Below are 16,848 nucleotides of genomic sequence, written 5' to 3' on the forward strand. Positions count from 1 at the left end.
TCTACTCCCGCAACTCGCCCGGCGCCGCCGGAAAGCGGTCCCTTGGCGCCCGCCGTAAAGCAGCCCAGCCCGGCGTTTTACGACGTTCGCGGCTTTTCGGCTTTTCCCTCCTTCCTCTTCAGTGACCTCTAGCGCTGCCGGGCGCGGGGTGGAGTCTTCCGCGATCCCGTGGTGCTCTGCGGCACGGCCTCGCTCTCTTCCGGTCGCGAGCAACCGGGGTGTAGAGGGCGGTCGCAGCGGGCGCGGTGGGCTGCGGCTGGACGGCGGCGGCGGCGGCAGGTGAGGCGAGCGGTGGCCGGCCCGCGCCGTTGGGAAGCCAGGGAGGGTCGGGGTCGGAAGCCATCGGGCCTGAATGCCCGCGGCCCGGCGCCAGTAGGAAGCGGCGCTGGGCCCTCAGACCCGTTGACATTGAGGCCGGATTCCGAGGGACCGCTTTCCCTCAGACTTAAGGGCCCGCCGGGTCGCGGCCTAGGTGCGGCTCTGAAGCCTCCGTCCGGCTCCTCTCGCCTTGCCCTGACCGCGCTCTGGCTTTGGGCTCTGACCTTGGAGCGCCCGCTAGTCGAGGGAGCGGACACTAAGGGCAGGTCGCCTGCTGGCCTTCCGGGAGCGGCCTGGGGCCTGCGTTGCAGCCTCTGCTCTGATCCTTTCAAACGATGTCTGCACGATCTCCCCGGGTTTAACGGGGCTCGGGTGGAGACGCTCCGCTTCCCCGTCTGGAAGGCGTCCAGCGTCCACACACGCGGGCCTGGCAATGTGGGGGAGATATAAGCGATTCTGGAGGAAGTTCGGCTCTGACGTCATGCTTCTGTTTATTCGGCCCCAGTTGGGATCTTTTCTGAAAGTGTTGGAGAGCCTATTCATCCAATTTTATTTATTTTTAAAAAATATATTTGATTTTTTTTTTTTTTTTTTAACAGAGAGAAAGAGGGATAGAGAGTTAGAAACATCGTTGAGAGAGAAACATCCACCAGCTGCCTCCTGCACACCCTCCACTGGGGATGTGCCTATAACCTATGTACATGCCCTTGACCGGGTTCGAACCGGGACCTTTCAGTCCGCAGGCCAAGGCTCTATCCACTGAGCCAAACCGGTTTCAGCGACAGGTCCAATTTTAAAGGAATGGTAGGTAGGGGAGATAGGCCTGAATCAGGAAGGGTCCAGGTGAGGCGTGGGTCATCCAGGTCACCCTTATCTGCAGGGATTGGATTGAACCAGGCCGGTGTTTGCAGCCTTTCTCCGGTTTCCCCTTCCTAAATACTAAGTGGAATGCAGCGCAAGCCACAGCTCCTGTGAGTCATTAGTTACCTTTTCCCTCCGAACAATGGAGCTCATTTTGGCACCACAGTGCTTTATTATTTCTAGCTTTTTCAGTGTCCTTATAATACTTTCTCCTTGTTTTTTTTAAGGAAGCCAATTTTCTACTAATTACCTGAATCTTGTATATATTATGGCATTTGGTTTATAATGAAATTCCATAAAGACATGGTGACTACCAAGAAAAACCTTATCCTAGGTTATTTTGTGAATTCAGGGTCAGTAATGAAGGGACCATTTATGCTGGGGAGAAGAAAACAAAAGAATTGCATTGACTTCGAAAATGCACTGGGGGGTGGGGGGGGAGAGGAATTGTTCCTAAAGGTGTTTGTCCTCATTCATAGAGAAGGTGTACACTTTTATCTTTCAGAATGTTGACTACCAGAGTATTTAGCCTGATTGGCAAGCGAGCAATTTCCACCTCGGCGTGTGCACGAGCACACGGTAAGTTAACTTTACTTTTAAGTAGGCTGAGCTAATTTCATTTTGCTCTCGCTATGTGTGAGGCCCTGTGCTGGAGTTTCAAACACAGATGGCTAAAATTCTGGTGTTGAGGGATTTGGGGAGGGGAGGAGGGAATACATATTTTAACAGGGGATACATAGTTCTAGATGAAAGATTATTTGTGAATCATTGAATACTAGTCCTGGGTCTTTGCATCTACTGATATTTTCTCCTTTTTTCCTTTTCAAGTTCAAGTTCCACCCCTTTCGAGAGTTCCTCTGAACTATACCAGATTTTAATCATCTCTCCCCCTCCAAAAAAACTTTCAATCACTTACCTTTAATACTGTTTACATTATTGGGGCATTTGAAGGGCTTCCTACCTGAGCTGGGTTTAATCTCATTTTAGTTTCAGACTAGCTACTTAAGTTTAGGAATCTGTTTTCTTACCTGAAATATATGAAAAGAGCTTAGTTCAGTGCTTGGCACATAGCAAGTTCAGTTTTACACTTATGAAGCATCTTCTTTGTACCAGACACTGTCAGGCACGGAGAATAAAACCAATATGAAACGTGGAATCTTTCCGCAAGAATGTTTGCAGCCTGGAGAGGGACAGATGCATACAGACAGTGTTTCAGTAACAGATGCCCCTGAGGAAAAGCCTTTAGTCTGGCTTGGAGTTCAGAGGAAGCTTCTGGAGGAGAGGTTTGCTGAAAGACTAGTAGGTTTAACCTCACATTCAATAGGGGAATGGCATTCCAGGCAGAGGGAAAGCAAGCAAAAGGACAAAATTCGAGTCAGCATGGCAATGTGTGTTACTGAAGAGTCAATTGCAAGGCTTGAGTGGTTGATGATGAACTTGGAAAGCAAGGTTTATGTATCTAGGGATCAATAACTAGTAACTTCTATTAACTGAACTGCTTTATATGTGAATTTTTCTTGAAATTATGTCCTTTAATTAGTGATACTGTTGTCTTAAATTTCTCTATACTCCTTATTGCCCAGGATAACACTATGGATACAGACTCTAAAACAGATCATTTTATTAAGAGTGTTATTGAAATGTCTGTTATTATTACAAGTAAGTAATAAAGAAAAAAATCATTGTTTCATACATACAGAAAGAAACACCTTCATTAAAAGCCTAAGAGATCACTATGACAAAGATCACATTTTATTTTCATTTTGGTTTGCTGATAGTTTTTTGTTTGCTGCTTTTGTTTGAGGTATAATTTATGGAACGTGAAATATGGATTTTGATAAACTCACAACCACTCCATCAGGACATACATCTATATCACCCCCCAAATTCCTTCATCTATCTTTGGTCTTTCTGCTCTTTTATAAGAAGCCAACTTCTATCTCCTTTTAGTGGTATTGGCTCTGACTTACTCTTAGGTATTGTTTGTGGTGAGGAAGTAAGGTTAAAGCAGTCCCTTCTTGAAACTCTCCAGTGCCTTCTCATACCTAAAAGAAGATCTGAAGTTGGCCTCTGATCTCATTATATCATACTCAAGTAAAGAGCCCAAGCAGCCCTCCTTGTTTGGTGAAGGCCCAGCTGTCAGTATACAGTATTTTTTCCTCATACACATTAGGTTGGTCCCTCCTGCCTCAGCTCCTGAGTTGTGGGTGGTTGCCTCTAATCATCTCCCTCCATGCAAATTGTGTTTTAGAAGAGCCTTTCCTAAACACATATTCTAAAAATGCTCCGTCATATCACCCTGCTTTGCTTTGTTTTTCCTTAGAGCACTTACATACTGTGGGTTTGTATATATGTTTGAGTATTGTCTGTCGGTGCCTCTAGAGTGAAAGTTTTTTGAGTCCAGGGTCCGTGCCTGAATTACTCATTACTGCATCTCTAGCACACAGTAGGCAGACGGGGAAAATTATAGTCCATTAGAGAAGTCAGGTCATTTACTCTATTTTTTTTTTTTTTTAAATATTTTATTGATTTTTTACAGAGAGGAGGAGAGAGGGATAGAGAGCTAGAAACATCGATGAGAAACATCGACCAGCTGCCTCTTGCACACCCCCTACTGGGGATGTGCCTGCAACCGATGTACATGCCCTTGACCAGAATTGAACCTGGGATCTTTCAGTTCACAGACCAGCGCTCTATCCACTGAGCCAAACCAGTTTCGGCTCCATTTTTTTTTTTTTTTTTTAAGTTTTTTGGGGAGTCTTTTTTTTTTTTTTTTCTTACAGAGAGGGATAGAGAGTTTGAAACATGGATCAGCTGCTTCCTGCACACCCCTCCTGGGGATGTGCCCGCAACCAAGGTACAAGCCCTTGACCGGAATTGAACTTGGGACTCTTAGTCCGCAGGCCGACGCTCTATCCACTGAGCCAAACCGGTTAGGGCTACTCTTTTTTTTTTTTTTTGTGGTTAATCATCTGAGAATATTTTTCCATTGATTTTTAGGAAGAGTGGAAGGGAAGGGGAGAGACAGAGAAACATCGATGTGAGAGAGACATCGATTGGTTGCCTCCTGCACAGGTCCCCAGCCTGCAACTGAGATATACTAGTATGCCCTTGACCAGAATTGACCCTGGGACTTTTTAGTCTGCAGCTGACGCTCTATTGACTGAGCCAAACTGGCTAGGGCCTACTTTTTAACTTTTAATTGTATAAGTGATACATGACTATATGAACTGGTTATTCACATAAAATAGTAATACAAAATGTAGTGCCATTGGTAGCTGCTGTTTGATATTTGTTCGGTGATACATCTGATTGCGAAGAGAACTCAAATTCATCAGATTTCCCAGAGGCTCAGCCAAAAGGCCATCCAGGCTGTGGATAGAAATGACAGAACATTCTCTAGAATGTAAATTCTTTTTTTTCTCTTTTTATTTTTACTTTCATTATTAACTTTTTAAAAACATTTTTATTCATTTCAGAGAGTAAGGGTGAGGGGGAGAGAGAGAATCATTGATTGGCTGCCTCCTGCATGCCTTCTACTGGGGATACATAGTGGCATGTGCCCTTAACTGGAATCAAACCCAGGACCCTTCAGTATGCAGGCAATGTTCTATTTACTGAGCCAAACCAGCTAGAACTTTTCTCTCTCTCTCTTTTTTTTAAATCTCACCCAAGGATATTTTTCCCATTAATTTTTAAAGAGAGAGAGTGGAAGAGGGAGGGAAAGTCAGAAAAACATTGATGTGAGAGAGACACATTGATTGGTTGTCTCCTGCACATGCTCAACCAGGGCCTGGGCTGGGAAGGAGCCTGCAACTGTGATATATGCCCTTGACCAGATTTGAACCCTGGACCCTTTGGTCCACAGGCTGATGCTCTAACCACTGAGTCAAACCCTTTTCTCTTGAGAAGGAATGTTTGGTAAGTTAATCTTTGCTTCTTGCCACCCTCCAATTGCTGGAGATCTGGCCCCAAGTTCTGAAGAGCCTCTAGTAGCCCTGAGATCACAAATTGGCCATTCTTGTTCTAGAAAATGCAGTATTATGCTTAGAGTGCTCCTAGGTTATGAGCATTTACATAACATAATATATCCTGCTTAATGACTGGGATACATTCTGGCAAATGTGTCCTTAGGCAGTTTCACAAACCTAGATGATAGAGCCTACTATACACCTAGGCTGTGTGGCATAGCCTATTGCTCCCAGGCTCCAAGCCTGTGCAGCATGTCACTGAACAAAACAGCATGAGATTAAGTGAAGCACAAGAGAAAACGATGTAATCAAGAATGGTAACCTCGAGACGGATGAGGCTGCTGCCAGTGTAACATGACACACTATTAACAGATAACTTATAAGCAGGAAGAGGACATTATAATAATAAAAAGTACAATATAGTGAAGACGTAAACCAGTAACATAGTCATTTATTAAGTACTAGAGGCCTGGTGCACAAAATTCATCCCTCAGCCCAGCCTGCACCCTCTCCAATCTGGGATCCCTCAAGGGATGTACTTCTGCTTGTTTAGGCCCAATCCCTGTAGGCTATGACATCACTAGGCATATATATATATATATTTAATATATATTGATTTCAGAGAGGGAAAGAAACGTCAGTGATGAGAGAATCATTGATCAGCTGCCTCCTGCATGCTTCACAGTGGGGATCTAGCCTGCAACCCTGGCATGTGCCCTTAACCATAATTGAACCATGACCTCCTGATTCAGATCAATGCTCAATCACTGAGCCACGCTGGCCCGGCATTAGGCGTATTTTTAATAATTCATGTGTAAGCTGAGTACTAGTATATATCCATTATTTTTAGCTCATTCATCATTTTAATAGAATCTTAGAATTGTAAAATTGGGAAGTAATTTTAGCCATTTTCATATCAGATCCTTTTGAGTTAAGATTAAGTAAAAATATAAAAGTGATAGTCATTTGTATGACAAAGATAAGTATCTAGAGAAATTATACAGCTTTGCTTTAGGTTGAATGTTTTATTTTACTATTGTTAACGTGATTTGGGAGATTTTAACTATTGGGACTAAGCCTGTGGTCAGCAAACTCATTAGTCAACAGAGCCAAATATCAACAGTGCAATGATTGAAATTTCTTTTGTGAGCCACATTTTTTAAGCTTAAACTTCTAATGCCACTTCTTCAAAATAGACTTGCCCAGGCCATGGTATTTTGTGGAAAAGCCATACTCAAGGGGCCAAAAAGTCGCATGTGGTTCTCGAGCTGCAGTTTGCTGACCAAAAGACTAAGCTAATGGAGAGCATTTTTGCAGGACTTCATACCTCTAGAACAATTTGGAACATCTTGCAGATATTTGATAGAATTGAATAAAACAGCTTTTAGCAATGGGAAATCCCTAAGTAAAAGCTAAAGTGGTTTTTTCTGCTGTCTGAACTTTCCCCTATTTAATTGAGTAATACATGGGTACATGCTCATTTTAAAGAACTAAAATTTCTTCCTATTTGAGCAGAAAAACCCATTTCATCATCTCCTCTTCAATTGATAATGTCTTGAGTTTACTTTGCCAGGAGGCTTCTGTGTTTATATGGATATATATACATGATTTACATTTTTAAACAGGAAAATAAAACAACTCTGATACTGTTCTATGATTTGATGAGTACATGATTGTTTTTTCCTTTTGAACACATGGATCTTCTCTCTACTGTAGTGAGTTGTTTCCTGCTATACATATCCTCTTGATTCCCTTCCTTTGCTCATTTTCTAACATGTTCTGTAATTTGCATGTCTTTTATGTTTATTGTTTGTTTCCCATTTTGAGCATGTAGCCACCAGTAGGTGGTAATCTATGCTTTGTTCACTGATGAATTCAGATTTCTAGAATCACAATTAGCATATAGCAGGTGCTCAGTAAACATTTGTTGAACAGGTGAATGAATGGTTCCTTGATATACATTTCTAAGGAGCTAACTGCATCCTCTATTGGACACAGGTGTTTTTCCCCCCCTGATAACAGTGATGCAGTAACCATCTTTTCATATGTCTTTGTTTCTCAACTTTGAATACTTCTTTTTTGTTGTTTTTGTTAACACCCGAGAATATTTTTCCATTAATCGTTTTTTTTTTTTAAATATATTATTATTGATTTCAGAGAGGAAGGGAGAGGGAGAGAGAGATGGAAACATCAGTGATGAGAGAGAATCATTTATCAGCTGCTTCCTGCACATCCCACACTGAGGATGGAGCCTGCCACCTGGGTGTGTGCCCTGACCAGGAATTGAACCATGACTTCCTGGTTCGTTGGTCGACGTTCAACCACTGAGCCATCCTGACTGGACTTCCATTGATATTTTAGAGAGTGGATGAGAAAGGAAAAGACAGAAACATCGATGTGAGAAAAACACATTGATTGGTTGCCTCTTGCATGCAAGCCAGGGGGGAGCTTGCAACCAAGATACATGACTGGAATCAATCTGGAGACCCAAACCAGCTAGAGTGAATACTTACTTCTTTTATGAGTTTTATATCGTTTTTGTTCTTTATTAGTTTGAGTCACTTGCAGAAGGGCCTTCCTTTAATTCAGTCTCCATCTAGGGCAGGGCATCCTAGTGCCTTTGTCTTACTCTGTGTGAATATTTTTATTTGCAAGAAGTGATGCCTCTCTGAGCAGCTGCTCCTGGTAGGTTTCTGTTTTGCTGTGATGAAGCCTGCTACTGTTAACTGTCTACCTACCATCCTCATTTGGCTGTCTGGGCCACACAGGACAATTCTGCTTCCTGTTCCATATGCTAGTCCTTCAGCTATTTGAAACAGTGGCTGCAGCCCCCTAGAAAGACAGGTTTTCAGGGTGTGCATACATGTGCTTCTTTTGGTTTTTAGAAAGTACCACCTGGTTTGTAACTGTGAATCTATGTGAATTTTCAAATATTTATCCACTGTTTTTTTAGGGAGTGTTGTGAAGAGTGAAGACTTTTCTCTCCCGGCTTATGTTGATCGACGTGACTATCCCTTGCCCGATGTGGCCCACGTCAAGAACCTTTCTGGCAGCCAGAAGGCCTTGAAAGAGAAGGAGAAGAACCCCTGGAATAGTCTATCGATTGATGAAAAAGTTGAATGTGGGTATTGAAGGGAAGAAAGATAGAATGTGTGAGAGATCATTTTTACTATGAGCACTGGGGTACTGCCCAGAGACTAGTATACACCGAGGCTTGGTGTGTGGTGTTTCTGTGGGCTGTTCCAGGGCCCAGTTTCTTTTGTGCTTATGGGGCTCTTACCCTGGGGAGAAGCATGAACATGGATGCAGAACAATTTAGTTTGGGTCAGTTGAGTCTGTAGCATGTGGTTACAGCATCTCTGCCTGTGCTGGGTGGGACTGGGTTTACTATAAATTATTGACATAATGTCAGCAAAACATCAAGGTAGGAAAGGGCAATGAAAATAATTAAATTGGCCCTTATACTGTATTCTATGGAAAATTTTCAGGTTTTTTTTTTTCCATTTCTCTAATTTTTATTATTTATTTTGCCCAAAGCAAACTTTGTGCATTTTCTTATCTCTTTGACCCCTTATGTGCATGTGTGACAGCTTGTGTGTGTATGCATGCATGCATGAATGAATGTATTATGGCCTCAGGCCTCTGTTGTATTTCTCAGCTCCATGTTCATCCCTCACTGTATTGTGGGGACAAATGGTGGAGCATTGTGGATAAGGGAGTGGTTGTTCTCCTTAGCTTGCCGGCTGTTCTTTATGTTCCCAGTGTATCGCATCAAGTTCAATGAGAGCTTTGCTGAAATGAACAGGAGCACGAATGAATGGAAGACAGTTGTGGGTGCGGCCATGTTTTTCATCGGCTTCACTGCTCTCGTTCTGATGTGGGAGAAGCGCTTTGGTGAGTAGAGGAAACAAGGGGCTGTGTGCTGGAATGGTTCAGGTGAAAAGCCACCAGCAACACAACAACTGGAGTTAGCCAGCACAGTTCCCAGGAGTGGGCTGTGGTGGGGGAGCCTTCACATAAGATAGGGCCCTCCATTCTAGGTTCTATCCCAGGACTGTTGGTCAGGTTTGTGAAACTGGCTTGTGTGAACTGAAGTTGTCCAAGCCAGAATCTCACTCAGGGTGAGCCATAGCTGCATGGTAGTGAACTGCTTTACTTTGTACAGTACACCACATTTTCATTAGATATTTGCTCACCAGTCAGTTATCAGGTGATGTAGTAAAGGTTTGATAAAAGAGAAGAAAACTTACTCATTGAAGGACGTTTAGCTGTTTAGGGACTGCATCTCAATAACTAGAATTCTGCATCAGAAGACCCAATAGTTTCTGCTCAGTGTTGGGGTTGTCTATTCATCCCAGAGCTGCCTCTTCTGTGTTCTGTATGTCCAGGCAGAATAGGTATTTTCCCATTTTGAGTAGATAGTAATCTTGTACTTTTGGTTTGATTGTGAATATATCTTCGATCCTCTCCCAAGTCACCTTGGCTCTGTTTATGCTCTGCTATTCTATAACTCCATTAGCTGTATCCTATAGAGAAGACATTCTGATTTTAGCTTAAGTGTTTAATTGCTAACTTACAAACGAATAATTTGGAACTGTCAAGAGTTGTCAGTGCCCAGAATTGAAAACCAGTATATTTGCATAGGCATTGGTGTTGAGTGGCAGACGACTTCACTGACTTGCCTTCCCGTATGTTGTAGCAGACCTAACCAGTATAGCACATTACTTCAGAAACAACTAGTTAAGATAGTGTTGTCTCATGTTTTGAACTGTAGTGTATGGCCCCATCCCGCACACCTTCGAAAAGGAATGGGTGGCCAAGCAGACCAAGAGGATGCTCGACATGAAGGTCAGCCCGATCCAGGGTTTCTCTGCCAAGTGGGACTACGACAAGAACGAGTGGAAGAAATAAGAACCTGCCATTCACGTATCTGACCCTCACCTTGTTCTGTCATTTCCTTGCAGTTCTGCATATTCACTGGAAACTGCTAAGTTGCAGTCCCAATGCAAATAAACGAACAGTTTACTTGAAATCCTTGTGATTGATTTCTTGGTGATAACTAAATGAAAGTGTCTGTTATTTGTAACACAGAGGCTTCTCCCAAGTGTCTGAAGTAATATATTTTGGGTGTAAATGAAACAGTAAAAGTAGATTGTATACAAAGATCATGTAAAAACTAAAAATATAGTCATCTGATATGGGATGTTTTAATTCGGTTTCTGATGAGATTTTTATGAGTAAAATCCCCTAATAGTAGCCAGATGGACAGAAGTCACAATGGCCACTTCCCTTTATATTTATCAATGTTGGCTGGGTGGGTGGACCATGCGCCTGGGTAGGGCAGGAGGTCTTGATGATAGACCCATTTCCCTTTGCCTACTTGTGGCTTGCTCAGTTCCCTGGCTGCTCAGCCTTTGATCCAAAAAGCTACATCAAAGCCAATGCCAGGTAAAGCAGTGATTATCCTGACCCTTGGCAAGATCCCTATAGGGTTCTCATTCCTTTGTCCTGTTCTAACCCCAGTTTCCTTTGCTGGTTCCTGGAGACCCTGTATGGAGAAGCAGAATAAATCCTGGAACAAGCTACATGGGGAGAGCTGCAGAGAATCTGGTGCAAAGGGTCTCCCAGCAGTATCAATGTAGGAGTGAGGCGAGGGTGGGAGGTAGCCCTGGAGAAGCCCAGCTTTAAGTTGGACAGGAACTCTGTCCCTAGAACTCGCTTAAGGGAATGTCACACAAGGAGGGCCTTCGGTAGTTAACCAGTTCAAAGTTAAGAGCAGGTTAAATATAGCCTGTGATTGTAGCATCTTTTGGCTGCTTAAAAATGCCCTGATCCCTGGTTCTCAAAGGGCCAGCTGATTCCAGGGAGGCTCTCCTGGCAGGTGGGGAAAAAGAAATGTCTGGGAGCATGCGAGTCTGGCTGTGAGATGGCTTTGCCTACAAATCTTGGACCTCCTACTGAGTGATGCCATTTTCATTTTCAGTTCCTTTCCAAGGTGAGCTCCTCTGGGGGCTGAGGTGCCCGACCTGGCCCAAGGTGACCCTTGGCCCATCATCTGCTCTTAAATGACAGGTGGTGTACCTACCCTGGGCCAGGCACTCCCAACACCACCATCTTAGGACCACCCCTAGAGAAGGGGCTGTGGATTACATTTTGGAACTGAACGGGCTGGAGACAGGGCTTTGCTTGAGTGGAAATGGTGTTTGGAGGGTCTTCTGAGCCCCAAACCATGTCTGTCCATGAAGTAGGTGGTAGAAATGGTGTTTGGAGGTCCTTCTGAGCCCCAAATCATGTCTGTCCATGAAGAGCTCCAGTCTCCCTGAGCCCGAGACTTTCCATGGGATAATTAGGCTCTCCTGGGTCTACCCCTTACCTCATAGGAACCTGCTGTCTTAAACTTGCTAAGAGGATTCCACTTGTATATCAGTTTCAGATTCCAAACTGACTTATCTCCATTCTCTTTGTGAGTTTAGGCCTTAAAAAAAACAAAAACAAAAAACAAAAAAACACACAAAACTCTTTGATGTCATTTTAGTGCAAATTTGGGAGGGAGTGGAGTTAATGCCAGATTCAACCTACCATCCTTAAGCTGGGATCTACTTGGCCATTTATATGATCATCTTTATGTCATAGGGTTGTAATGGTGAACATCCTTGGGGCCCTCACCCTTATGGAGGATAAGCAAAACATTAATGGGTAAAATGGTGGGAAGATTTAACAGTGCTCCTTGGGGCTGAAGGAGGGATATTTGGGTAGATAGGGGAACAATTTGAGTTTGGTTTGGAGAGACCTCACCAAGGGGGTAACACATGTGAGATTTGAATGACAAGGAGCCACTCGTGCCAAAACTTGAGTGAATTTGGGTGACAGGTGGAGATAGTTCCAAAGCCCCTAAGGCAGGACAGGTTGTTCAGGAATTAAGAGACATCAATGGGCCTGATCTGGAGCACTTGAGAGAGTGGAAGGATGTGGGGATGAGAGTGGAGAGTGTGGATGCCTGAGTATGGGGCCTCAGCCTGGGAATGAGGTTGGGCTGAGGTCTCTTTTGAAAGGGGGTGGGGGGCACACTCATTTAGCCCCTAGGCTGCCCCCTCCCAGGTGTTTAGGGAGACAATTGTTGCTCTTTGTGGCATGAAGTTTGGACAGGACTTTGAGAAATAGCAAGAAAGCTGTTTGAGTAGCCCCAGGCTTAGCTTCCTGGAGGCCAGAGGGGTCCTTGTGCTCCCAGGAGTGGGCCTTGAGTGGGGATTCCTCAGAGTGGGGGTCCCTGACCAGCACCATTGTGTCTCTACGTGGGGCTGTTACAGAGCCACTGCCTGGCTGCTGCTCATGGCTAATGCCATTTAAAGCGCACTCTCCCTTTTTACTAAATCTTATTTTCTCCTCTCAGTGCTCACCTTGCTACCAGCCTGCAACTTTACCCTATTGAATTTAGGAATTGTCTAGGAAGGGACAGATAATAAATAACATAACAGACTTATGAAACTCTAGAAGCCAGAAGGCCCTGGCGCAATAGTTTCATCTAGAATGATATAATCAGCTAAACTAACCAAGAGCGGGAGGGGAGGAGGGGTGTAAAGATACAGGCGAAGATTAAGTACATTGATTACTAACAGGTCTTTCCTCAGAGAAGTGCTGAGGGATATAGACCAGGAAGAAGAAAACTGAACTCAGAAGGGAGGAGTGAGATATAAGAAGGAAGTGTGAGCAAGGGAATTGGAAACCATGGAGGCAAATCCACCCAAACACTGTTGAATACCACAGTAAAGATGATGGTGACCATTTGGCGGTGGGTGGTTAAAAGCAAGGGGGAATAGATTCTGGGATATGAAGGCTGTAGTGGCATACTTTCTGAATTTTCATGAATCCCCACATAAAAATGTTAACTAGATTGCAAAACCAAAGCCCCTATTGGTAGGCAAGTAGATGTTCCTATGACCCCCCCTCCATGACTCTCAAAATATAAATGGGTGGGGACAAATCAATCACAGCTATGAGCCGTGCATAGTAGTGGTGTCAGTGCCAAGGGAAGCAGAGGGAAGCAGGACTCAGCTAATGGAGCTGGGAACTAAGACCCCCATGGTAGCCAAAGTTTTCACTGGGAAAAAAGCACAGCAGGAACATCTGATGAAGGTGAAGGGGTTGCCCAACCCAACAGATACGGGGTGCTTTCGGTAAGGTCCAAAGGGGCTGAGCACTCTTAGTCTTGACCCTGACTCTCCTGGGCCAACCTCTGAAGTAGACCCACATTGAAGAGCCACACCTTCTAGAAGTTCAGGAAAGAATGAGCTTCAATGAGAATACTCACTGTAATGGATTATCACCCATCCAACTTATTTACATCTTTAGATTTGAAACATAAAGAATCAGGAAAGTCTTAGCAATGCTTAGGAGCAAAAGCAGTCAACAGAAATTGTGGTGGTTGGCCAGGCCCTCCTCAGGCACCTCGGAGTTTGTTCAGTAATCCATGGACTGAGCCACATGGTGGCAGGGATGGAGGTTATGCATGGCCCCACAATATGGACTTTTTTCCCAAAGGCTGACGTGGCGGCCACTGCTGTCAAGCGCCCAATCTGACCACAGCTGAGATCAATGTTGAGCCCCAACAGTATGGGCTTTTCATTTGGCAGGGGGCTTACAGGCATGGGCCTCACTGGTTTGACCACATACCCCTTCACCTATAGAAGCATCTAGCCTAACTGAAGGACCCTTCTGAACACTCAGTGATGGGTAGTTGGGTGATAACGCTCCCAAGAGATGGGATTCTATTTTATAGGATACAGTATGTGCTTTTTTTTTCTTTTCTGCAGACTTTAAAAAAAAATTGTAGTAGAATATGTATGCATGAAAGTGACAATTTTAACAAATTTAAGTGTAAAGCTCAGTGGGATTCAGTACATTCACACTGATATGCAGCCATCATCACTGTTCATTTCCATAACCTTCACATCATCCTAAATTGAAGCTCTGTACTTATTAAACAACAACTTCTCATTCCTTCTACCCCCAGCCTCTGGTAACTACTGTTGTACTCTGTATGAATTTACTACTCGATGTGACTCAAATAAGTGGAGATTGTTTCACTCAGCATCATGACCTCAAGGTTATTTCATGTAGTAGCATGTGTCAGAATTTTCTTCCTTCCTTTTTAAGTTTGAATAATATTCCATTGTATGTATATACTCCATTTTGTGTATCCATTCATCCACTGATGGACATTTATGTTATTTTCACCATTGGTTATTGTGAATAATGCTTCTATGAACATGGGAATACAAAAATCTGAGTTCCAACTTTCAGTTCTTTTGGGGATATAACTAGAAGTGGAAAAAGCCACAAAGTAGGTGGATTGCCTTAATAGTCTGCATGATATGAGGCCTATGGGCCTCTTCAATTCTTGTCAAGGAGAGTGATAACTCCTTTTTCTTCCCCGTATAAAAGCATGGAAGGACTTGGAGAGTATTATGTTAAGTGAAATAAGCCAGTCAGAGAAAGACAAGTATTACATGATCTCACTCATATGTGGTATCTAATGAATAAAATAGATCCAGAGACATAGAAGCATGGAACAGACTGTGGATTCTCAGAGGGTGGGTGGGTGGGTGAAAAATCAACCAAAGAACTTGTGTGCATATATCACAACCCATGGACACTGACAATAGTGGGGTGAAGGCTTAGGGCAGGAGGCGGGATGGGGGCTAGAAGATGTCAATGGGGGGAAAAAGGGGACATGCAATACTTTCAACAATAAAGATTTAGAAAAAGATAAAAGCAGAAATAAACAAGAACAAAAAAATGTTAACTGTATTGGGTGACATTGGTTAATGAATTTATACAGGTTTCAGGTATACAGTTCTAGAATACATCTGTGTATTGCATTGTGTGCTTACCACCCAAAGTCTAGTCTCCTTCAGTCAGCATATATTTAATCCCCTTTACCTTCTACTCTCCCCTACCCTTTTCTGTCTGATAACAACCTTATAATGTGGTCTTTGTCTATGAGTTTGTTTGCTTTGTTTGTTCATTTGTTGTTTTCTGTTTTATATTCCACATATGAGTTCTTGTCCTTTTCTATTTGACCTATTTCACTCCCAAGATCCATCCATGTTGTCACAAATGTTTATATTTCATTGTTTTTTTAAGACTGAGTAGTACTCTTTTGTGTATATGTACCATATCTGCTTTATCCAATCATTTATCAAATGACACAGGTTGTTTCCATGCCTTGGCTATTGTGAATAATGCTGCAATGAACATAGGGGTACATCTATCTTTACAAATAAGTGCAGATTTTTCAGGTATTATTCCTCCATAAGAGGAATTGTTGGGTCGTATGATAGCTCTATTCTTAATTTAAAAAAAAATTATATATTTTATTGATTTTTCATAGAGAGGAAGGGAGAGGGATAGAGAGTTAGAAACATCGATAAGAGAGAATTATCTATCAGCTACCTTCTGCACACCCCCCACTGGGAATGTGCCTGCAACCAAGGTACATGCCCTTGACCAGAATCGAACCTGGGACCTTTGAGTCCGCAGGCCGACGCTCTATCCACTGAGCCAAACCAGTTTCGGCTATTCTTAATTTCTTTCTTTGTTTTTTTTTTTAAAAAATATATTTTATTGATTTTACACAGAGAGGAATTGAGAGGGACAGAGAGTTAGAAACGTCGATGAGAGAGAAACATCGACCAGCTGCCTCTTGCTCACCCCCCACTGGGGATGTGCCTGCAACCAAGGTACATGCCCTTGACCAGAATCAAACCCGGAACCTTTCAGTCCACAGGCCGACGCTCTATCCACTGAGCCAAACGGGTCCCGGCCTATTCTTAATTTCTTGAAGAACCTCAATACTAAAGCTATCTACACTAATAAAAGAGAAATATGCAAATTGACCATCCCTCCGCTATGGCCACCAGCCAATCAGAGTGAGTATGCAAATTAACCCAACAAAGATGGCGGTTAATTTGCATACACAGGCAGGGAATGAAGACTGAAGACAGTGTAGAAAGAAGCCAAGTGCTGCAGAAGGGAACAAAGCTGCGGAGAAGAGAGTGAGGTGGTGGAAATGAGAGGAAAGCCCGCCTCCGAGGGCTTTGCTCCCTTCTCTGCTTTGCTCCCACTGCAGGAAGCCCTCTTCTTGTGGAATAGGCCCAAGGAAGCCCTATTCTTGCAGGAATCTTCCTGCAAAGGGCCTCTAGTCCTATATAGTAAAACGGTAATATGCAAATTGATGCTAATGGCTGGGAAAGACCAGTTGCTATGACATGCACTGACCACCAGGGGCCAGACACTCAATGCAGGAGTGCATCAGTTGGACATCCCCTGAGTGGTTCCAGAATGCAAGAGGGCACAGGTTGGGTGGGAGGGAACCACTGAGTGAACAAATTTTCATGCACCAGGCCTCTAGTGCTTTTAATAAGAGAGCAATATGTGGTTCTCTCTTTCCTTTAGGCTGAACACACAGTCAGGGGTCAGGGAGTGAATCATTTCACTATCACACACCTAACAAATAACACACAGGCAGGATTCTTTTTAAAAATTATTTATTGTTTAAAGTATTACATATAATATTACATTTGTCTCCTTACCCCCATTGATCTCTCCCTGGCTGGCAGGATTCTTGTTGCCCATGTCTGAACATTCTCTCTGCTGGTTTAGAGGTCTTATTTCCAAGGGAATTAATAATTCATTCTAC

The 16,848-nt window shown here is 43.4% G+C and overlaps 1 protein-coding gene across 3 annotated transcripts; it reads left to right on the top strand.

The window, feature by feature from the left end:
• Positions 1–125: 125 nt before the first annotated feature.
• On the top strand, positions 126–10,182 carry COX4I1 (cytochrome c oxidase subunit 4I1). 3 transcript variants are annotated; one of them, XM_084906812.1, is made up of 5 exons: positions 126–279; positions 1,664–1,758; positions 8,104–8,271; positions 8,913–9,044; positions 9,925–10,182. In XM_084906812.1, the coding sequence occupies exons 2-5, from the start codon at positions 1,686–1,688 to the stop codon at positions 10,059–10,061; spliced, it is 510 nt and encodes a 169-aa protein (XP_084762938.1). In that variant the 5' UTR covers positions 126–279; positions 1,664–1,685; the 3' UTR covers positions 10,062–10,182. The 3 variants fall into 3 exon arrangements, with proteins under 3 accessions (XP_084762938.1, XP_084762937.1, XP_084762936.1); XM_084906811.1 differs by having other exon boundaries at positions 145–279; positions 1,685–1,758; XM_084906810.1 differs by lacking the exon at positions 126–279 and adding an exon at positions 1,204–1,289 and having other exon boundaries at positions 1,685–1,758.
• Positions 10,183–16,848: the final 6,666 nt, after the last annotated feature.

The sequence above is a fragment of the Pipistrellus hanaki genome (genome assembly GCF_964339955.1).
Source record: "Pipistrellus hanaki genome assembly, chromosome: 15".
Classification (NCBI taxonomy): domain Eukaryota; kingdom Metazoa; phylum Chordata; class Mammalia; order Chiroptera; family Vespertilionidae; genus Pipistrellus; species Pipistrellus hanaki.